Below are 25,128 nucleotides of genomic sequence, written 5' to 3' on the forward strand. Positions count from 1 at the left end.
TTTCCACAAATAAATCGTGAAACCGGGGCCAATCTAGATATTCGCCATTAAACTCGGGAATAATGATTGGTGGCAGAGACAAATTTAGACTTATTAGAGATTCGTTTTCTAAAGACAAGTCCTTTTTATATACTTCATTGCATCATTAGATTGGGACGACTCAGTGCCAGATCAACTCTCCGAGCGGTGTAGACAGATCATTCAAGAGTTCCCCAACATTCAAGAAATACACATCCCTCGTTGGTTATGCTACGATCTAAGGCATGTCTCGACTTTGCAACTACACATGTTTTGTGTCGGATCATCCATGGCGTCTGCAGCATGCGCTTATTTCCGAGCTAGTTGTACGGATGGTTCCGTGCAGGTTAACTTAGCCGCCCGCAGTCGAGTCACACCTGTTAAGCCGCTAACAATTCCGAAAGTTGAGTTATCCGGAGCCGTAGCCGAATGGATTATCAATCAACTTCAACCATCACATCACACAATCTCCGTACCCTACTGAACGAATGCAATGATAGTGCTGTATTGGATCAGCGAAATGGGCGTTCGAAGCAACTGGATTACACTGGGGCGATTCAGATAAAGTCATCAAGATTCAGAGAACACACTTGCTATAAAGCTTACATTGCAGTTTTCATTTGCTTAACGAGCAAAGCGATTCATTTGGAAGCGGTCACGGGAATGTCGGCACACCATTTTCTGTGGGCCCTGTAGCGTTTTATCGGCCGTAGGGGCTTTTGTCAACATCTATACAGCGACTGTGGAACCAACTTTATCTCATCCGACAAGTCCTAAAAGCTGTGGACCAAGGAATTGAAGACACAGTAGTTCCTGAACTTACTCGTTGAAACATTCAGCGGCATTTCAATCCTCCACATAGTCCAAGCTTTGGAAAACTCTGGGAACCCACGTTAAAGCTGTTAAAACCCATCTTCATCAATCGACTGACTTAGATGATTTGCAAGCTCTCACCCCGGCACATTTTTTAATTGGTGATTCGATGATGTACCTTCCTGAGCCTAGCCTTAACGATTCTTCACTAAACACAGAGTTTCTGAATGGTCAAAGGATCTTTCGCCTCTTTTGGAGAAAATGGAGTGCAGATTGGCTATCTCATCTGCAGGCGCGTCCCAAGTGGCGCCACGAAACTGACAATCTTCAGCGTAACGATATGATCATCATCAAGGATGATCGAACTGATCCTTCTGACTGGAAATTAGGGCGAATCATCGACACACATCCTGGGGCCGATGGGCTCGTTCGAGTAGCTACAATCAAGACCTAAACGGGTATATACAAGAGGTCTGTGTCAAAGATTTGCCGTTTACCCTTGCCAAGATTCACTGAAGAGTCTAGTTCAAGTACAAAACCCATGCACCTTTGAATATACCCGCATTCACTCCATAACACACTTCAACCTTTTTAGAATTCAGCATGGTCGAAGGTTTTGAATACTGGATCCAGTATCGGGGGCGGCATGAACGGGTGTTTCTGTCGATTATAAGAATCTTGACAGCTGTTTTCTGGCACCTCTGAGAAGCAGTGGACAACTGCAGTTTTAACAGCGAATGCTAGATTTTTTGCTGCTAATGTAAGCAGCGCACACAATACGAAGGAGACAGAAAGAAAAGCTGGTAGCGTTTTTTATAACCGAGTTTTTATATTTCCTAATTTGTAAATTAAAGACTAACAATAAGTCAAAGATTGAAAGTATACATCTGATTACAATTGATGAAGTTCAACATATTTCTAAGTTTTATTTACAAAGTGACCCCCAGAGTAGATTTCTGCTTAACTTTGACGATCGGGTGCAATCGTCACAACAGTGGTAGAGACAGATTTCGTCTCATTAGAGAGTCGTTTTCTCGAAGCAAGGCCATGTTATATTTTTCATATAAGGTCTGAAATCGTTTAACCTCTTCTGTGGCGGCTGCCTCTGCTCCAGGCGTATTATCGAGGTCATCATGGGCCTTTCTCAATAAGTTCCATTGGACCCCCAGGTATCGTTGTAAAGCTGGGGTGTTGGTTGGCGAATTTAATGAAAGAATAAGAGATGATTCTAATTTGTTGCACCGTCTCTGTAGTTGACGAATAGCGGCGCCGATTGATAAGTCACATTTGATTTGCTTGACTAACGGGTCCTTTGGGTTGTTCTAGATCAGCCGAGGTACCCATTTCCAGTGGGTAATGCTGCTTGCTGAACTTCTTCATCTATGTCACAGAACTGCTGCCAGAGATCGCTTAGTTTACTAAAACAATAACCGTCTCGGTGGCGTCGTTCGGCAGAATCCTTGCCAAAGTTCTTTATGAGCTGTTGGATCTGTTCTTGTAGCTCATTTTGGTTGTCTAGTAATAGTTTGTACAACTCGATTCTTTTGTGACTTGTTTCCTCAATGAATGAAGTTGAAGTTGGTGTGAATCGAAGAATTCTGTGAAGCCGGATGAAACTGTGAGTCCTGAAGAGCTGGACGAAGCTTGGTATCCTGTGAAGTTGGAAAAAACTGCGTATCCTGTGAAGCTGGATCGAGCTGCGTATCTTACGATGCTAGATCAAGCTGATGTATGTCCTGCGAAGCTGGAGTAAGCAGCGTATCCTACGAAGCTAGTTCAAGCTGCTGTGTTTCCTGTGAAGCTGGATGAGCTATGGTATCCTGTGAAGCTGGTGTAAGCTGCGTATCTTGTGGAGCAGGATCAAGCTGTGGTATGCTGTGAAGCTTGAGTAAGCTACGTATTCTGTGGAGCTGGATCAAGTTGTGGTTGTCACCAATGTTTGTGCATAACCGAAGTAGGCACTTCTAGTCACGCCGCGGGACAAGGGGGTTATAGTGAGCGTGTTATCGCTGGCACGGGGACGCTTAAATGGTAGGAAGAGTTATGAGTGCGTCGATAACTGATTTATTCTTAAGTTGGTACTTGCTTATATACTACTTAGAACACGGAAGTTTACTGATATGAGTTATTTTCTAGGATAGGTCAGTGGGTGATGGTAACAGTTAGCGTAGCTGACTCGGTTGACACTGAAACAATGTTCTCACATTTTGGTGGGCCAGTGCGCCGTCGGGTTAGTGAAACGTTGAGTAAACCGTTCACATTGATTATAACATGTTGATCAGCAATTCTCATAACCAGTGGTTGACGCTGAGCGCCTGGTAGTGTTTTGTTGGGTGCTGGTTGAGCTGAGCACCATTGGGTGCAAAATACTATAATAATTTGTTTTAATCAAAAAATGTTTTTCCTTTCCTAAAAATTTCTGAAAAGAATAAATCTTTTCATGCCTCTTATGCAGGCCTCCCTTAAGGGAATCTTTTTGCTTAATTATACATCGAACACCTTCTTACGCAAGTTGACACGACAGCACGCTCTTATCAGTTTAGGTTGATCAATGCACAACACGAGTGCAGTTTCCGATATAAACTTTCTTTTCTTTTTGCAAATAGTGGGATACCTGTCGATTGGCCGTATCCAAGTCAGTTGCCCTGCCGACCAGTCGATCTGCTTGGTCCAATTCGAGTACCGCTGAAGCGCATGGCAGGCAGCTCTACAAATTAATGAAGTTCTTAAATGTTTTTCAATGAAAGCGGTTCATATAGAACTGTTGAAGAACCTTACGTCTTAGTCGTTTATTACCTCTCTTAGCAGAATTTTTGGAAACGCTCACAAGAATTTAATGCTTAATCCACTTTTTAGTAGGCTCTAAGAGCGCTACTTCACAATATAGAAAGTTTTATGGGATGTCCGTTTTTTCCGCTCTTGAAAAAAAATAAGGCCATGTGTTACATGTTTTACCTGTATACTTGTATTTTTACCTTTTCAAAATCCCTTTGAGGGATTTCAACACGTCACTTTCGGGTAACAGAACCAGAACTTTCTGGATTATGTTACAAAACCTATAAAAAATCTCAAAAAGGGTTCTTCTCTAAACGTGCACAACATCTTCAACTTAAGCAAGCACTTGCCAGACTTGGTTTTTTTTTTTAAATATCACTTCTATTAATAACGTGTCGCAGTGCACAATTTGAACAGCTGCTGCTTTTATTTTCATAACTTTTTTTCATAACAGAATGCAACAGGGGTTCTTCTTCTTTTGGTTTCTTTCTGAACATAACGGAGTAATGCAAAAAAAGGACCGGCCGAAGGTTGTCTCCCTGAAAGCCGCGGGCAGGTAGATTATAGGACACACAAAAGAGAGGGTAATCTCCGAAGGTCTGCCTTGCCAAACCGCTTTCGTCAACCCTCTCTACGCTGCTCTTAATTCTCTGCTGATGTCGACAGCAGCATAAAGTTTTAGGAAAGAAAAAACAAAAAAGCTTTTTGCCCTCGGATATGTCCCGGCGAACGGACTGCGGAACTGAAGTGATGAGCATGGAACCAATACTATTCAAGAAAGCTTTAAAAGTACCGAAAAGGTATCTATTAGAAGTTCTTAAAAAAGATAGTTGGTAACATCACTTCCATTTGAAATAAACGCAAAATTCGCGGATAATGGAACAAAGCTTATTTTTTAATTATACTAGTGCGCTCGAGAATCATATAGGGTATATGATTCTCCTTGAGCAAATAATATTTTTTAAGACACATGCCTCAAAATGCATGTATAGTCATATCGGAAGAGGTTTCTTAAAGCTCCATTTGCTAGCTTGGTGCAGCGTGAAAAAATAATAAACGATTAAATTTCTATAAAGCACAGATCAAAACTGCTTACACTGCTGCCTTATAGGCTTGATTTGTTTTTACTTACAGAACACAACTTACGGCTCTAGCTCGTTTTATATTGTGACAGGCAGCTTTGTGCCTTATATTCTATAGTAATTATTTTTTGTCTGAAACTCAAAAAATCTTGAAATAAGAAAAAACTTACCACAGCTCGAATAATATTCCAATTTTTATTTATACAGCCATACATGGAAGAAATATTCACACAACTTAAAGGAAGGCCGTTTAAAAAATTTTTAGAGAGGTAAGTTTTTATTTATTGATTTTAATCCCATGTGGTCTATTAGTTTTTATGATTATGTAATAATCAGGAAGAAAACATGATTTTTTTTTCCTGACGACACAGTTAAAATGAATATATTCAGCGAAATGAATGAATATATTCAGAGTGACATATCTTATCCAATTTTTACAAGTACTTTTAAGTACTTTTAAAAAGTACTCAAAAATATGGCAACGGACTTGTCTCGAAAAAAATTGAATTGCGGTGCCGCCCATAACTCATCGCTGGATCATATGAAATCAAAAATTCTATGTCATTCGTTAGATAATAGTTAAGACTAGGTAACGCTGTGGGTTTTTTTTTTATAAAATTAAGATTTTTTAATTTTTTTTTGAAGACTGAGAAAAAAAATCGTCTAATTTGTACGAGCGGAATTAAAAACAAAAAAATCGACAGCGTTACCTTGTAAAATCTGCACAGAAATAGTGTTTAAAATTTGAAAAGGATCGGTGATGTAGTTTTGAAGTTATGATGGGCACCGACTTTGAAAATATGAGTTTTTAGGTATTTAACAAAAAAAAAGGTGTAAAACGAAAATCCGGCACTTATAAAAATACTCACTTCAATAATAACTTCAACAATTTTGCTTTAATTATCTTCAAATCTTGACAAAATATTCTTCAAAAATAATGCATTCATCAAAAAAAAAAAACAAAAAAAAAATTAAGTATATTTCTTTGCTGCTTATATATTTCCATTTTTATTTTGCTTCCTCAAGCTGAGTAACAGATACCCGTTACTCAGCTTGAGCAAGCAAAATAAATAGATAGTCGTGGCGCTGGAAGGGTGTACATTACAGTTAATTTCCGTTCATGTTTTAAATTATTAGGTAAATTATTACCTAAAAAAAAACTCAAAAAGGGTTCTTCTCTAAACGTGGATTAACGCACAACATCTTCAACTTAAGCAAGCACATTAGGTGTTTAGCTTAGTTGATATCAACAAGCAGTAAACCTCCTTAAACTTAAACTTTTGTGTAAGTTTATTATCCGTTAATTTTTTGTAAAAGAATTAATTTAGTTGGTCGATTCTTGAAATTAAAAAAAAAAAAAAGTTGTTAGTTTGAAGTATTATCAGTATAACTCCTTAAACTTAAACTTTCCCAAAATGTTTTTAACTGATATGCTGCCGTTAATTATTCGTAAGATACGCAGGCAAATTTAACAGGATTGTGAAACATTGTCTACCATGAAACCTGCCTATTAATCATAGTCTGACTATTAAGATGTAAAATAAAATCATTAAAACACTATTTACCAGTATAACATTTAAAATACAAAGTTTTGTGTCGACATACAATTGGGGGCTGCCGTCCGAATAACTTTTTATTGGTTATGAACATATGTATATTGTAAAGTATGTAAAAGGTGATTGATCATATAAATATTTGGGTAACGTAAAAAATTTTAGTGGAAAATAGGACAAAAGGCAACATTTTTAATTATTGACAATTAAATTCTGGTAACTCTATATAATTATCGGAATTGTAGACCGATAGAAATACATGAACACGTCTCAATTTTAACAAGCAAGCTAATTAATATACATTTTTAATTTTGCCGATTAAAAATGTGTAATACTGGTTTGGGCACATTTTTCTTTAATACAAACCAGTTTCTTACATCTTAATGGAATAAAATAATCAATTAAATTATCGGTCACACCTTTTTTCCATCGGTCCGTCATCTCTGTCAGCTGAGATGGAATAAAGGGATGGATTCGCACGTGTCGAATAAACAGGATCAAATTTTAAGTCATGTTTTTAAGAAATAATGAAATCTTTAGCATAAACATAGTAAATGACGTCACCGCCAGACTATTATGTTTTGGCAGCTTTCATGGTAGATGAAGTATAACAGTTTTTTGATAGTAAAGTAGTGTAGTAATTTCAAAGAAAGGGAAAAAGGGAATTCTTAAAGAGCTAAAGATTACAAGAGGGTTATTTTTTGTTAATACAACAAGCGCTTGAAAATAAAAAAAAAAATTTTAAATGAACCGATTTAATGAATTTTTTTACGAATAATTAATAATAATAGAAGAATAATAACGGGTAAGTAACGGCAAAATAACAGTTAAAAAAAAATTTAAGTTTAAAGTTTTTACTGCTGACTTGGTATCATCTTAGCAGATCACCTTATAATTTTTAAAAAATTTAAGCAGCAATTCTTTTTACGAATAATATACGGATAATTAACGGCAAATTATCAATAGGAAACAAGTTTGGGCACCCACTCCCATCCGTGATTATGAACGGCAATGGAAACGATGGTTAAGTGTATCGTCTTTTCTGTTACCGTGTTTAGGTGCCTGTTTCGTCTCTGCTGCCTGTCCGGGTCTCTTTTCTTTTATAAGATAGACGGTAAGTCTATGTTCTTGGTGTCGGTCGGCCGGATCTGGTCTTATGCCACCCGTTTGCCTCTTCCAGATATTACCGGTTCCTTTCCCTGCAGGCTTTTTGATGAACCTTTGCTAGTTACTTAAATGTTCTCATATATGATCCCAATTTAGCTCCACGTCGTCTAATTCAGTCCGCCGCTCCTATTCTGTCTCTTAACTGCCCTGAGCGCTATAAATTTTATGAGCGACCATTTTAATCTCTGCTGCCTTGATCGCTTCCAATATATTTGGTTTAACATATAATGCCATCATTAGGCATAACTAAGTGCAAAAATTTTCTGGAATATAAACAAATGTGGTGTTTCAAAAAAAAGTTTATAAAATTGTCACAGATGACAAATCATGGATCAATGCTTTTAAACCTCTAAAGCGACCCAAATTCAATGAATAATGCTCGTGAATAATGCTTTTCGAAGAAAATGGTCGCCTGTTTCTTAGGTAAAACTGGTCATATGGCTACTTTACTTCTCAAGCAACGTAGGACAGTAAATTTTGGAGTCTTTGGAGAATTTCGAAAAGCGATCATGAGAACACGGATCATTGTGCTCCATGACAAGGCTTTAACCAGCGTCCATTTGACCGACGAAAGCACTCTGTAGTATGCACATATATAAAATATATGTATCGACCACCCACTGTACCAAGAGTACTAAAAGGACACCCACTGTAACACTTTGTCGCAGTGTTTATACAATTGAGAGTCTCGGTCATCAGCCTAAGTGCCCGAAATAAGAACCGCTCGCTGTGCCTTGGCCTGCAGACTGAAAGTGCAAGTGTCAGCATAATTGCAACACGAGCGGACGTCATGTATGTGCATATACCTCCGCGCTCCAGACTAAGTGAGCGCTGCCGCTGTTGGTAGCGCCGCTACGAGACTTAGAACTTTCAGCTCCTCAGTATATTGGGCTTGAGAAGAACCTTCTTCAAGCTCGGATCGGCAACGCTGCTCCGAAACAATCAAAAAACTTGTACAAAAACAAATATAAAATAAATGATAAATTTAAATAATGAACGAGAACAAGAAAAAACTATGAACCTACCAGATTATATTGTTTAAGGTTTCTGGAAGACTAGACTAGGGAGACTATTAACTCCCTCGAGGCATTTTTGAATAATATATTTATATATATATATAAAATTAGACCAACCGACCCTACTTCTATAAAGTTTTTAATCAACTTATATTTTTTACAAGAAGGGAAGATTTCTGTATCATTTTTCTTTCGACTTATTAGTGTTTCCGCGTCACGAACGCTATTAGCTGGGCTGTGTAACTGGAATCATTCTTTTACAAATGCGGTGGGTGTGGTGCCGATTTCAGCTCGGGCTTATATGGGAACAGCTTACATCAGCGTTGACGCAAACCAGTAATCTACGACCTGGTCCCCAAGTGTTTACCATAATTTGCGGCCGCGGTCCTACCTGTCTTGTCAAATTTTAATAGCAGCCGTCTCCACTTTCTGCCTGCTACTAATTAGGACTGCTTTCAGTCTTGTGCGCTGCCAAGGCGAGTCCCTCGGAGTAGAGACATGCGCTTTGTCGTTTCCCAGCTTCTTTGCAGATTCTTTCCGCATCTGGGAGTTTCTTGGCCGTAAGTCGGTACAAATCTTGGGCGTTTCTCGGATCACCCTAGTGCCCTAATGATCAGACTCAGCATAAGACGCCTTTAGTGGCCGTGCCTGGTTCTTGGCATGGCGAGTTATGTATTTTCTGCTAGTGTCCGCATTTTTGTATGACAAGCGGTCATCTGCCGGCCACGTTTAGCCATGGTACAGCTTATAAATTTCAGTTTGATTTTTATATGAATAAAGAGCGCATAGCTCCGTCAAGTCAACTCCAGCGAAAGCTTAATTATTGATGTGGTTATTGAGCCTTAAGGGTCGTTAATAACGGGAAGAAGCTCTCCCATCATATTACTGCCATATCCAGAAACAGTGTTGAGCCCACCAATCGAGGCTAGCGCATGCCCCGGAGAAGGAGTTCTCAAATCCCACACATCGGCCACAGAGGAGACCCACTGGCAACCAAAGACAGCCACTTCATCACCCACTCCTCACGGACAACGGCGAGGGGCGGCCGCAAGACTACCAATATAATGTATACACTAGGATATTTAAGTTCCTCAAAACATTTAGTGTGTGGTACCAGCTAGCGGAGTTGAATGCGTTTTTTACATCCAATGTTGCCGTTATGCGGTATTGCCGTACAACCACCATTTTGGATCTCAGAAAGGCAGTTGGGTTTTACAAGGGCACCTTCTAGACAGCAGTGGATTTATCTTTGAACAATATTTTCTACTGTATTCAGCCAGCAGAGTGGCCTATACCTTCTCTAACGCATGCGTTATACATATCAATATTCTCTTTTGTGTTTTCTTTTATGGCAATGTTAATAACTTTATTCGGATTCCTTCTGGTCCCGATGCCTTGTCGTTCAGTATTGTCTTCAGTACCCGGAGGACTTCCCTCAGCACGATCTGTAAGGCTTGTGCAATACTCTCTTGCTCCGGAAATAGTGTTTCCACTATCTTTTTAGGCGGTGATGGTGATGGCCTACTAAATACCCGAAACCGTTTTGTATTGAGTTTATATGCAAAGCCCCATGGGTTGGAGTCTATTTCTTCGCATATACATATTATTGAAGCACATTCGTTTGCTCTTTTTTATAGTTTTTTCAAGAGCTCGTCTTCTTTCCCTGAAATTTTTCTGACTTCCGCAGTGGATTGGTTCCACCAGTATGTGGACTCTACACCAAGTCCATCCCTGCCGAATTTTACCCTTCTCTGTGAGCCGTTTCCGTAAGTCGGGCATGACTCTTTGTGTGGCGGTTTGGGTGCCTCCGTATACCGCACTTAGTCTTACCTCCGCGGATTCTGGCAGTTTCTGCTGTGGTTAAGCATATACCTTTTTTAGATTAACCTTCAGTAGAAGTTGCAATGACTATCGCCTCGTTCCGTGGCGGTCGCACCTTGTGCTTTTTACCTTCTGCTTCACCTGTTTCCACTCCTCTGGCTTCTTCCCAGGTTTTTGGGGCTGTCTGCCAGACTATTTGCACCTGCACTCCACCTTTTTTCTGGCGATCTCACCATTACACTGCTTTTGTTGAACGGGTCAGCTCCAATGTTGACCCAATCAGCTAGACTGAACAATGGCGTATGGAAGCCGTCGGCACTAGCCGGCTCCACCAGGCCAGGATGATATGCCCCGACCCCCTGCCCACAATTTCCATGCCTGGGGAGTTCAGTGCGTGTGCACAGGTACTGCATGCAGTTTGGACCTTTACCCGCAGTATCCTTTTGTTCTTCGATCAGACTTTATTATTTAAAATAAATTATTTAATTAAATAGAATAAATATAAATAATAAAGTTTTTGTTATTTATTTTTTAAAAGAACCGTCCGAAATTTCCCTACGGTACGCACTCAGCTGCATGGCCGCCAAACCAAGCTGTTCCCAGGTTCGTCCACGGCTTCCTATTCACCAGCTGATGTCCAGGTGCGTGTCCAAATACTCCACGTCGGATGGCCTTTTGCACTTTTGGCTTTATGCCGAAAACTTGGAGAAATAAATGGAGCGACTTTAAAAACCGACCGAATTCTCTGATTTCACCACTCTCCTTATATTGTGAGTGTTTATGTTTCCATTTGTAAAGAAGCTCCACAATGCAATTAAAAGGTTTTTTTGTAATGGGTCCAAGCGTATGTTTTAAAAAATATAAAAAAAAAAATGGTTTTGCATAAATATGTTGTTTGTATAATGATATTTGCCTTTGCGCACAGGAATCGACGCGATACCTAACAACAATCGATATCTAATAACGGAAAACAGTTTAATAAGATTTAACTTACCCCATTATATTTTTATAATAATTATATTAATTCTCTACGATATTTCTGAAAGCAGCAATTTATCATTTAACTCAAAAATTCATGTGCGTTCAGCAGACAATCGTATAAATTCCAACAGTTATCAGGTATCATCTTGTACAACTGAACGCAGCCATTGACTTTGAGCCCCAAGAATTACTTTTGAAATGAATTGGTAATCTCAGTTATAAAAAATAATAATTACAAAAAAAAGCATTCATTACTTTTGAATTTAAAAAAAAACAAGGAAGAACGCTATAGTCTTGTGCCCACTACCAGATACCCGTTACACAGCTTAAGGGTGCAAAAGGTAATGGAGATATATAACCAGCAAAGCGGTATTTTGGGGCGCCACCTAACGGATACTTCAGTAAATGAAATTTTGGAGTCTGACAGATTTAAGAGTTTAAGCCGTTTGTGGGCGTTAGAGTGGGCGTGGCACATTTTTTTTAGGTCAGTCGATAGGTATTCATGAGACAAACAAAATTCAGTTAAATGATCCTATCATAAAAACTGTAGGCGTTAAAGATTTTCGCGGATTGTGGGCATGGCACCCCGTTCTAGCTCTTATAGGTTCGGAGATCTCAGCGTTTATACGGACATGCGGACATACGGATATGGCTAGATAGACTCGGCTAGTGATCCTGATCAAGAATATATATACTTTATGGGGTCGGAAACGCTTCCTTCTACCTGTTACATACTTTCCGACGAATCTAGTATACCCTTTTACTCAACGAGTATCGGGTATAAAAATACATGGTAGCTTGGGGTCAATGAAATCTAAAGCTATGACCATTTTAATCCAATCCAATTTAAATTAAATAGGTATGAATTTCCTGATTTTAGTTATCCAGCACATAAAAACCGTAGATCAGCATTTAAAACGGCAAACAACCCTTGTAGCCTTCCCTTTTGAAGAAATAGCTGTTTTTTTATATACACCTCTAAAGTCTAAAATGTTGTAATTCAATTGGTGTAACAACAAGATACCTATGGATGCATATGGTATATGCGGTTTTTATATCCAAAGAATTTAGAGAAATCGTATATATATATATTAGGCAAAAAAACTTAAAAGAGCAGTTAACGGACCATTAGCAATGTCAGCTGTGCTACGCCCTTGCTGGCGCCTTTCAATAGAAGGGCATCGTAACGAAAATAAAATTTGTTAATGAAATTACCAAACATATCCCGCGTTGAAGCGCTGCAGGCCTTCAATAAATATGTAGAGTTACAAGATTGTTTTTATTGATCGTCTGTTTGATGACAATTGTTCCTCGTTGAACGTTGTGCTATTCCCTTTTACACTTAACCCTTTGGTGCAATACTGCGATATAATAACGAGACCATTATCGCTAAAAACATTGTTTACTTGCTGATATGAACTTCCAGTGTTTAAGGTACGGAAAGTTGTTGTCCGGATGCGGATATACTGATTTTTGGGGTAAAGCAGCGAGCGTCGTGCCAACCCGAAACTGCGCAATACATTTTTAGAGCTGGCCTGCCCCGCACTCCCAGCGACAATTAGGTTGGACCGAACCTTAATGGTTTGTGGTTTATATTTAAAACAACAATGGCACTGCGCTCGCCTCTTGCGTTGACTTATCAAATTTTCTTCCGAAACAAGACTACTAGCGCGCGATACTGCATGGTAAAAGTGATTAATATATAATGTACCAAAACAATTTGAGAGTTTGGCACTGGATGTTAAGTCCGAGATCGTTAGTCTTAGCGGTCGACTAACGATCTCGGACTTAACTGCACTAGTGTAAAAAGCGGTTTTCGAAAGTTTGATTGCTGATCCATGGCTGAGCCGTTTTGGTGAGAATTGGGTAGTTGGTAGTTGGTTTGTTGAATTGGTATTCAGATGTCCTGCGCTGAACAGCTTGCGCTATAAAGAAAGAAAACCTCAGTTCTGCAGATGATAAAACGTGATTGTTCCGCAGTTCTAGGTCCTGCCGTATACGAAACAAAATATCAGTGTTGTTACTCCAACGACCTTCAAATAGACGCTTACGTCATCTGGACCCTTGCTGGCGGTCTCATTTTATGTTGACTTTCGATGAATATTGCAGCGATGTGGTGATTAGACTAGTTCTATGGGTCAGTGCATAGGCAATAAAGAAAGCCTTTCGAACCATGGCGACGATCTTTGACCATACAAGTTTGAAGATTGACAACTAAATAATTATTTATAAAGAGGATAAACAATAAATGATTTGATAGGTATTCCTTTATGTGACTAACGACTATTTTATGTATGAGGAACCTACATGGATTTATTACAAAAAGAAACGAAAGGTTATTTGCAAATGATTTTTCACTCAACATTTTGTCAGGGGTACACAACTGTGATTTCGTTAATTCAGGTATCTTATGGATTTCATTAAAGATTTAATTTAAAGAGATTGCAGTTTTTTTGGCCAACACCCTGACATCTTTGGTAAAACAATGCATTCATTACTCAGCTAAAAGCAACTGTTTACAATTGCACACCCGCAATGGCGACACCTACCCTGCAGTTCCACAATTCAGATTAAGTGCTCAATCAGCACAAGTCGACTCCGACGTCGGCAGAGCAGCCAGCGACTTTTCCGACTCCATAAAAATATGTTAAAAAACACAGAAGACATAATTTTTTTATATTATTTTAACACTAATTTTTCGATCGTTCCTATGGCAGCTATATGATATAGTCGTCCGATTTTGATAAAATGTAATTCGAAATTCAGAACTAATTAAAAATGTTATTTCCAAGCTTAGAAGGTTATATGTTTAAAAACACCGAAAATACAATACTTATACAAGTATACTACCTGCAATAGAAAGAAGACTTTTGGGAAAGTTTTAGCCTGATAGCTTTAAAACTGAGGGACTAGTTTGCATAGAAACAGACGGACAGACGGCCAGACGGACATGGCCAGATCGACTTGTCTTGTGATGAATTTATATACTTTATGGGGTCAGAAACGTATCCTTTACTGCGTTGCAAACTTTTGACTGAAATCATAATACCCTCTGCAAGGGTATATATTTCTATTTCTTATAACTGCAAGGGTATACAAACTTCGGCTTGCCGACGTTAACTTCCTTTCTTGTTATATAACGATTTGTATAGACGGAGATACCGATATTATTAGCGAAACATTTGTTGTTGCTTGTTGTGTTTTTTTTTTGTAAGATTTGCGTCTATTTTCGGCTTCTTCCCTTGTTTTTACCCACTTTAAGGGGTTAGTCGAAAGTTTACCAAACAAGTGTTTTTTAAATTAATAACACAAAAACCAATCACAGGTAAGTCTCTTACGCCATTTATTTATAAAAGTGCAACTAACAACAAGTTACGTTATATTAAAGTTAATAAAATACAAGTTTCCCAACAAACACAGTTTCGAAAAAAGTAGCAGTGAAAAAGATTTTTAAAAGACAATAAATACGAATCTGTGAAAGAATTTCAAATTATATTGACTGCAAACTTGCTAGTGACAAAAGATAAGGAAAGTTTGTTTTTAAAACTTTATGACTTTTTAGATAAAAGTGCCAAACATCTCTAATTTTCAGTGCCGGGGAAAATGTTATTTTTTCGGAAACTGCAATTAATATATGTTGTACCAAATAATAAAAAAAGATAAATAATTTGTAGAAAACTAAAATTTTTAAAACAACTTTTACAATTTATTAATATTTAAGAAAAATACATATTTTTTTTACTTTACGTTCAAATATATTTATTTGCTTATTGGCAAAGAAGTATATGTAAATATCGTCAATAGCTTTATTTTTCGTTTTCAAGATATATAAAACTATAAAAAAATAAAATTTTAAAAATTTATTCGTGTCTCGTTTTATTCGAAAACTAATTTTTTTCTAATTCTATAAAGGCAACTTGAGCTGCCTTAAGCGGAAGGCTACTCAGACCCTTAATGCACAGGTACCCAGGAGCCCAACGACCCCAATAACACCCGAGTCCACATGTAAATCGAAAAGAAAATTTAAATAAATAAAAGAAAACAATTATTATATTTTATCAACCTGTGCTGAATCGGTGATTTTCCGTCTGCTTAATAAAGCCCTCAACTTGTGCCAAATCTTAGCTTTTTCGTCTAATTAATTAAGCGGTTAACCTTTTTGACTCTGTGATTTTTCTTCTGCTGAAAGAAGCGCTCAAAAGCGTGCTTTAAAAAGCACTGAATCTTTGCTCATTTCTGAGCACTGCTGAATCCTAGGACATGCCTATGTTAATTTAAGCAGTCATTTTCAAACAAATTGTGAACTGAAAGAACGCTTAGTGATGAGGACTTTTTAGTGAGTCGGTGCTTATTCAGTGCTGAATGGTACTGCAGGGAATGGTCCGACTTCGAGCATTTTTGTCATAAGGATATATAATTCAAATTGGACGTGTGGGCGTGATTTCAGCGTTCATAAGGATGGACACACAGATAGACAGAAGGACATTGCTAGAATAATTCAGCTGGTAATGCTGATAGGTATTGTGTCGGAAACACTTCCTTCTACCTGCTATACACTTTTCGGCGAATCCAGTATACAGTTTTACTCTACAAGTAACGGGTATAAATAATTTTGTTTGTAATTTGTATACCAAAAAAGGGGTTAGTTATATATTATGCTCGGAAAGTCTTTAAAAGTACATGTATTCTTAATAGAAATCACTAGCCGAGTCGATCTAGCCATGTTCGCGTGAAGGCTCCTTAAAGTCTATATAATTACGAATAAGCTCTAACGACCGCAAACCGCATATGCAAATGCAGATATCTTGGAAGCTATAAAAACAAGAGCTTTGGAACTAGGCATATAGATTCTAAAAATTTTTGCACGTCGCAAAAGTATCCAGGGTGTTAGACTCTAAAGCTTTTACGATTAAGCAAGAACATCGTGAGCAATGTAACAGCCAGGAAATAAATATACTCGTATGTATTAGAGTATTCAGCAAAAGATTCAAACGGTTTTTACCGTCTAAAGAAGTTTTTATGTAATTAAATGGAAGCGTGTCACCGCGACGAAGCATTCGAGCGGCGTTTGCCGCGCCAACATCTTTTATTCTCGGAATCTTGAGCTGGACATTTTTCAATTGTTGAGCTTGGAATAAACGATTAATGTTTGTAGATTCACATAAAGAAATACAACAAGTGAATGCTAAGAAAATATAAAACAAGGAAGTATCGATTACACTACATTTGCTTCGACGACTTTGCTTGAGTTTGCGTTCCTCAGGCGGCGTCGCACAGCTCAGCGTCGTGTCGTATCCCCAAGAGAGACAAAATTTAAAGTGCCCGTGACCCACAATTGGCCCCATTTTAAGTTGTCACAAAACACCCAAAACGGCGCGGATCACCTTCCTCCCTCACAGCGCAGTCGGTGCGCCATAATCTTATACTCGTAGTGGCTGCGCAAAATCTCGTCTTCTAGGCACACATTTAGCTGTCCGTTTACAACTTCATCTTTCGTTGGTGAGAAAGCAAAGTGTTTGAAATCTCAGACTCATAGAGGGAGTTCCCATTGACTGCGTCCCGAACCGCAAAATCGTCGCCATTAATCATCTGCAGTGCGCCTTCAACCCGTCACCGTAAAGGATACTAAACGGTAACTTCATCATCATCACTTGGCTTACAGTCGTCACACGCTTTTAGCCCCATACACAACACTTTCAATATGGCGGTAATTTAGCTGCCTTGCCACGTTCTTCGATAGCATATCGCGCGTAACTTAGTAAATTTCTCCAGTACGGTAGGCAAAGCAGACATTAGATCGATATTAGCAGCAGGGGAGAGTTAAAGAATTTATGTCAATGTCAGTCTTTAGAGCTGTCAAGTTGACCATTTTATATAACGTTGTACGTCTTTCGCAAATATTCCGTTAAACTTGCAAAGAGAATATGTTTTTGCAGCATTTGTCAACGCAGAGGTCATGGATTCTCAACAAGCCAATCATCTAGTTATCGAATTTGTACAAAACCTAATCATACAGATCTCAAGTTTCGCCTAGCTATCACTAAATGCCACGCAAACCTATGCCACAAAGATTAATTCACTTGCAACGGCCCTCGTCGAAGTTCGAAGTTAGTCAGGAGCCTAGTTGTTCGGTAGATTTTAGCTATACTCTGAATTACATATTAATTTTTATAAGAAGTAGTTGATATATACTTCGCAAATAACGATTCCGCCTAAGGCGATACCGTCTGACATTGGGAATTATACAGGCTCAGTTAACTTTGCAGTTCGGACAATTATTGAGTCCTATCTGAAGCCCGGAATGCTCCAGCGTCCGCGCCCGGAAATTATCCAGCGACCACTGCCGCGGGATCAGGCAGCACAGCGACAAGTCCCAGTTCGCTAATCCGAGAAAGGAGAAGAAAAAATTGTTAATCCCTTTTATTAACCCCTGGCGGTAATTGAAATTCACGTTGTAAAAATCCGGGCTGATCTCGTCACTTGTTCACTTCGGGCCGTTACCTGATTCTGCCTGAAACTTGGCCGACATCACTGTCAGCGTCGTTGGTTGTCTTTCACACTCCTTGTCTGCTGTCTGATGTCTGCTGTCTGCTTAACTAGTCTGTGCTTGATTGTGTTTCGCTCTGATCACTTACATTTTGTTCGACTCGGGGTCATCTTTATTACAAAGTAGTTAGTAAATTATTTGCAATTACAACAGTAACGCATAAGATTTAAATTAAATCGTCTGGCATTGACGCCTTTATTCTAACATAAAACTGAAGGTCACTCCAGCAAAATACCCAGGCAAAATGCCCTACGTAGAAATACGTGACCTAGACGACACTAAGGAGGAGGTAGCACCAGCTGTTGACGTACTAACGAGCCACTAGGAGTACGCTTCCAACGTCAAAGCGCTTCGCCCAGCTTACGCGGGAAAAATCAACATCAACCATTGCGAAGCCTCGCATGACCCGCTAGGCCAGACCTAAACCAAGCGGACGTAGCGCTAACCAGTGAGCTGTACAAAAAGACCCCCGTGCCGAACAACATATTGGATGCAAAGAAGTGCGCAGCTATCCTGAAGATGGGCTCATTCCTTTCCTAACAAGTGCTAGTTGGATCCTACCTTATCCCGGCTTCGGTGAACGAGGTACTATTTGCCACCACGCCTTGGTGAACGAGGCAAGAGGCAAGAAACACGTGGTTATCGCTGGGGACCTCAACGCATGGGCCGAAGAGTGGGTATCGGTCTACACGAACGCTAGAGGAAAAGCAGTGCTTCAAACCATCGTATCACTGTATGAAGTCACTTTTAGTGTGCATATATTGAATATCTACTTTACCAAGAGATCTTAAGAGAAAACACTGTAGTCCTTTGTTGCAGTGTTTTCATTAATTAACTCTCGGTCATAAACCTTAGTGGCCGAAACATGAGTCGATGCTAGCGTTCTGTTGCACGCGGAGACCGCTTAACCAAACTAAGGTATATGGATACTACACCCTAGTGAATACTGGATCGGAGCACACATAGAAGAGCCGGCTCAGTCGTGAACCTCACATTCCAGTTCGCTTTTCTAACTTGCTCGATGGCGCCTTAAAGAACCCTACACTGCGAGCGACCATAAGGCCGGCTACAGCAGCCCCAACACAGGCGCTTCAACCTAAAGTCGCGTTCCACAGAGCATGGAGAGACCTTCAGATAGGCGAGCACGCGGTGAGCAGCGAGGAGAAGCTCATGGGAGCCCTGTCGACCGCATGCACCCAGCGTGAGAGAAACGAACCGGTCTACGGGTGGACAGAGGAGATAGCGGCAGCCCGTAGCAAGGAGTACTCCGAGAACAGGAGGCTCATCAAGCAGACAAAGAGGAAATGCTTCCTGGAACTGTGCGACGTAGTCGACCAGAACCCTTAGTGTTTAACCTACAAAAGGGTGATAAAGACGATGAGTCGCGCAGACGAAGCCAACCAAATGAAGGCGATAGTAGAATATCTGTTTCCAACAGTGCGCTCAGCTCCACAGCGCGATCAGTTAACTTTAGCACCGTCAAGCATTATCCAGTCGGAAGAAATAAGGAGGGTAGCTAAGGCTTTGCCCTCAGGAAAGGCGTCAGGCTTGGTTGGCTCCCGGACAGTGCAGTAAAAGTTGCTATGCTAGAGCACACGGAACAATTCGCCGACGCCTTCAACCATTGTCTCAGGGAAAACACTTTCCCGGAGCGGTGGAACATACCACCGGAGTATCTGTCGTCGTACATGCCCATTTGCCTGATCGATTTGAAAGGGAAGGCACTAGAAAAGTGCATCAGCAACAGGTTACAAGAAGACATCTTAGCCGACCTGTTACCCATGCAATTCGGCTTCAGGTAGTAGAGATCCACAGTAGATGAAAAGTCGACAGTAAAGGACATTGCTCCGAAGGCAATTGAAGGAACAAGAAGATGGAACTTAAGATAGCGGGGAGGCCCGAAGGAATACTTCTTAGTCGTGACCCTGGACATTAGAAATGCCTTCAACTCGGCGAGCTGGGTCGCTGTTAGGCATCGTACAATCCTACTTCGGCGACCGCCCCCTACTCTAAGACACGGACAGTGGATCACAAGATCACTTGTGGAGTACCGCCACAGAAGAAATCCTGACCCTGCGAAGCAAAGCCACGCGGTAGTCCCGCATTACCATGAACTAATTCCTCTTCTATATATTCTCCTCTACTATATTTCCCCGTAAAAAATACTGGTCACACTTCCGAAACTCAATAAACCCTCCTCCCTATGAACAGACTGATAATTAAAAAAAAAACATGACTATGTTGAAATCACTGCTGTGGAACATGCCGTGATACCTCAGTCCAACAACAGAGCGGTTCGAGCCGCCGAGTCACGGTTGGCGGTGGTAAGCCTCTTTCTGGTCTCACAGAAGACAGAACCCGTGCAGATCTTAAGCAAGAAAGAGGTAGAAACAGTACATATACAGAAAGGCGGAACTGTAATATTTTCGCAGGTACCTGGGTACTCTTCTTAAGGAAACACCTGGAGTACGCACACAAGAAGGATAACTATACTGTATGAGGATTCTCAACGCTGAACCCAAAGACTTATACCGGACATTAGGCCCTATATAGGACGGAACCGCGGAGAGGTAGACTTCTATCTAACAAAAATCTTTAGCGGACATGGAAACGCGGACAGGCAGATTAGCTGAAAAAGCAAGACCTTCACACCCAAACGACAAGTGCTAGCTGGCCATATATGGCTTGCGGCGCTGATAGTCCTAGGTTATAGTTGCCCAAGAGTTGCATAACTGAATGGAAGAGGCGTCCGATGTTCAGGCACCATTCTTTCCAGCATTAGCACCGTCGTATTCGGGTCTTGGGATCTTGGTAAGCCTCTCTCGTCTCCAACATAACGAGAATAAATATTTAAAGTGCCTGGAAAATAATATTAATGCGTAAAGTTTGTCAGTCGTCAGTACACACTGCCCCACAATCTCAGTTGTCGCTTGATCGCAATACAATCAGGCTGTGTTTCGGCCATATTCCCTCCCCTTTACATATTCGTATGGATCGTCGCGGGCCGCGCAAACGATCCCCTTATGTCAAGGTTATCCTTCGAATGTTATGTCATTGTTCTTGACCTACTCTACTCCTTGTATCAGCACATCCCCCTTGTTAAAGTTCTAGCACACCATGGCTTCAATTTTCTTTTCACATTATAAATGTATTGGGTAAAATGTATGTCGGCACATGCCGTGGATAAGCAATATTGTGTGGGCTAAAACATATGTAATAAATCTACTTGACAATTATTGTGGACTGCACAAATATTTATATATGTATACTTTAAGAAAGTAACCAGGTTCCGACAAAACTTACCCCCTTCGGATCCTGGAATGCAAAATATTATATTGAATATATTTGTATATAAATATACGAGCACCAAAAAGATGATGATTTATGGCAAGCCGATTTAGTTGAAATGATAAGTTATGAATTATAGAATGAGGGCTATCAATAACTTAACTGTTATTGAAAAGTTTTCGAAGCAAGCAAGGGGTATTTAAAACAAACAGGAGACAGCGTCACAAAGAGTATAAAATGAAAATACAAAAAATGACGATTAACCGTTTTACTAATAGAGAGGGTTTGCCTTCCAAACACCTCAGAGGGCTCAATGTCACGCAAAATCACTGGGTCTTTTGCACTGTTTAAACTTGAATTATGTATTCTCTTGGTCGAGAAGACATAAATCCTTCAAGTTTATTGAAGGATATTTATTGTACTATTCTATTTATTCTTCTTTTTATTTACATCAGTTAATTGTTGAGTATATATATTTTTGAGCAGCATTACAAGCCGAGTCGATTTAGCCATGTCCTTCTGACTGTCAGTCCGTATGAAAGTTAAGAAAAGAGAGAAAACCGAAACGCTAGAAAATTTACAACCCACCTAGCTCCAACGTTTTTAAAAATTAAAAAAAAAAAATTGAATGCAATTTGATTTTGATGGTCAACTTTTACATATATCTCCATCTCTGTTAACTGAGTAACCGGTATTTAATAGTCGATGACATCGACTTCATCGTTTCTATTGTTTTAATTTGGTTTATTTAAAAAACAGAATGATTTTTTACATAAATATTTCATATGTTTATTAATTTTTTCAGTAGTGTATTGGCTTTTACATAATTTTTATATTAAATTATTTTCTTAGTCTTTGACATTATTTTTTAAATTGTTTTTAGATCTTTTATTATAATTTTTTCTTGTTTTTAAATTTATTTTTTTGCTTGTAGCGTTCTTGTTTTTAAATGATTTGCTTATCAAACAAAAATACCTATTCAATAATACCTTCAACAAAAGAATGTTCTGATATAAACTTTTGGTTCAGCTACAACTAGGCGTTTCGAATGGCAATATTCATCCCCAAAAGATGAAATTTTCTAAATTTTCTCCACGCTCTTTCTATCTCACAGATTTTGTGTTTCCTTTGTTTTTTTTTTAATTATATTCATTATAAATTCTTTTCATTGCGGGAATCGATTCCACATTTACATCTCTAATTAACCAGTGTGGTTATTGGCCGAGGCGGCACGACTGTTATTATAACCGCAGCTCCGTTAATTGCTTGTGTACGGGGTTCGAATGAAAAAGAGGGTCATGATTTGACAGACAAAAAACCGAATATTTTCATTATTGACGTTCAGAAACATTGCAACATTGAAACTTTTCGTCAAAAACCGTTCAAAATAGCGTAGCGATGTACCTTTTTGATGTAACATAGTGTAATTAAAAGGAAAACCCCATATCCCTTTTTAAAAAACTCCGACGATAGAGAAATTTTATCGCTTAAGGCGTTATTGTGCGTGGGACCCTTTTAAAATAAACTTACGCTGCGCAAGAAATACCTAGATGCGAAATACCAATCTTCTCGCTCTTATATCTTTCGAGATCTCAGCGTTCATACAGTAAAATCAAGGTTTGAATAAAACAACAACAATTAATGTTTTGAGTAAAGATATCTTTGAGAATTTGTAATGAAACTTATTGATATAAATGCCAATAAATTGGCCTTCCATAAATTTGCATCATATTTTTAGTCGATTACAAACTAGTTGTACCAGTTACTCGTAGGATAAAAGTGTATACTAGATTCGTCGGAAAGTATGTAGGTGGAAGGGTTTCCGACCCCATAAACCGGTCGATCTAGCCGTGTCCTTCTGTCCGACCACCTGTATTAACGCTGGGATCTCGGAAACTTATAAGGAGTTGAGCAGTAAAACTTCCAGATTACTGGGCTTCTTGCGCCGGGCAAGTTTGTTTCAGCAGGCCTGGTCTCGTCAAAATCTATCGTTTGACACCCACAAAAGCCCATAAATCTTAAATCTGTCTACCGCTTACATAATCATCGCGGTTAGATGTACCTTTACAATCTCACTTTTCTGTTTGTATATCTCCATATTGAAAATAAAAAAACTAAATTATACACATTCCACAAAATGCTTTGCTTTCCGTCATGGAGCACCTTGAATTCTCCCACAAATGGGCAAGCGAGACCGCCATAGCACTGTGTTGGTTTCTTCCCTGCATCAGAGGTCTTAAGCAAGGATAAAGAAAGCTGCCTGCGAACGTCGGTACGTTCCACAGAGTGTGTGTATGAGTCTGAAGAAAAAAATTATAAGAGAGAAAGTAATGCCACTATCACCTGTGCGATAATAATTATTTAAAAAGCCTGGAAAATAATATTCGTGCGAAAAGTTCGTCAGTCCATACTGTCCCACAAGCTTAGCTGTCGCTTAATTGCATATATAATCGCTGTGTTTCGACAATAATCTCTCTCCTTCACAAATTCGAAAGTTATGTCATTGTTCTGAACCTGCGCCACTTTTCGCGTCAGCAAACCCCCCTTAGAGCTCTAGCACATCCTGGTTAATAATTCTTTATCACTTTACAAATTTATTGAATAACATATCGGCGTGTGCCGTGGATGAGAAAAATACACTGGACAAATTTGACGAATATAAAATTTAATATACTTATAAACATAGTTATTGTAAACTTTGTCAGCTGAACAATTTAAAAAAAGGAGCACGAGTACCAGGGCCACCAACATCCAATAATGTCGGATGTCGTCCAAATGATGGATCCTGCCCTTGCTGCTGCGGTTTAACACATAAGATTCTTTCGAGATGCAATTTATGTCCAGTTACCTGGGTATGGTTACTAGTAGGTCGATCGTGCCCTTTATTCCGGCCAGAAGACACCCCTGAATTGCCAAATGGCATTTTGTTCTGCCTTTACCAGTCTCTTGTAACTTTGTGTTAGCAAATCAGTCCAGAATGTTTATGACGAAGGTACCTCTTCAATGAGGGCGTGATCGAGGGCGTACGTAGGGTCAATGTAATCGGCTAAATTGACTATATCTAATGGAAAACATTATATTATTAGTTTAGTGGTGTTGGCAACGGACAAGTTTTAAAAGCGTAAGAATGGTATCTTTAAAATAATGCGAAGTAAAAAATAGTTTTTACTCCATTGTTAAAAGGCATATATGTTACTTATTAAGTAGGCACTTGTGTTCAAAATACAAGTAACAGATTTAGATGACGGCCAGGAAGTCTAACAATAAAAAAAACCAAAGCAAAAAAAGTATTTTAGAGGAGTGATCTCGTTTCTCAAGAATTTAATAGCTTTCGGCTGATTTTAACATAGGTGGTTAAAAACAGTATGTCACTATCACTGATTTTACAACCCTTACTTGAAACTAACAAGTATTTTAGGTGGTGAACGTAAGATCGTAGCTATTTATCTCTGTCGACACTGGCTATACCATACACATAAGCTCAACATTATAGTGGCTATAAATCGTAAAAATAAATTTACATATTTTGCACATTTCCCACGTTTTTCGCATATTCTTAAGATATTTTGTACATTCCCCTTCATGAGAAATCATCTTGTTCTCAAGTTTAAAATTTTGAGTTATTTGAAGCGACAAACCTATAATCCGATTCAAATTAAAATAATAATTTGTTTCATATAAGATGTATTGTTTATGGTCGGTTTTCCATCCGAGAAATTGTGGAAATTTGGAAGTTATAACTTCGATTTAAAATTCCAAACATTCTATGTTTTGATAATGCCGCCATGCCGCCGTAAGGAAGTAAGATGTATAATACATCTGTTATTATTATTATACTTTTAAAGCGTATATTTAGATATTAAAAACGGCGATGCTAAATAAATGCGTTACCCTAATGTTTACGGTCCTGCTCTTTCTGGAACCTATCAAACGACCTGGCAAATGCCTAATGCAACGTGGGGCGTCGGCCAGAAAGCCCATCCAAATTGTATTTACGTTAATTTCAACAAATAGTAGTTCAGCACTTAGTAGTAAGTATAGTATTATAAGAGAGATAACTCATAACT

General features: G+C 39.1%; 1 protein-coding gene across 6 annotated transcripts in view; it reads left to right on the forward strand.

Annotated features, from left to right (window-relative positions):
- LOC108027275 (G protein-coupled receptor kinase 1) overlaps nt 1-25,128 on the forward strand; it is a 284,279-nt gene that overhangs the window by 21,442 nt on the left and 237,709 nt on the right. For all 6 annotated transcript variants that reach the window (XM_044091485.2, XM_044091484.2, XM_044091489.2 and 3 more), the window contains one exon: nt 4,896-4,957. In XM_044091485.2, the coding sequence (XP_043947420.1) occupies nt 4,896-4,957 (62 nt within the window). The remainder of the gene's footprint in view (nt 1-4,895; nt 4,958-25,128) is intronic.

This window comes from Drosophila biarmipes, unplaced genomic scaffold, assembly GCF_025231255.1.
Source record: "Drosophila biarmipes strain raj3 unplaced genomic scaffold, RU_DBia_V1.1 ptg000009l, whole genome shotgun sequence".
Classification (NCBI taxonomy): Eukaryota; Metazoa; Arthropoda; class Insecta; order Diptera; family Drosophilidae; genus Drosophila; species Drosophila biarmipes.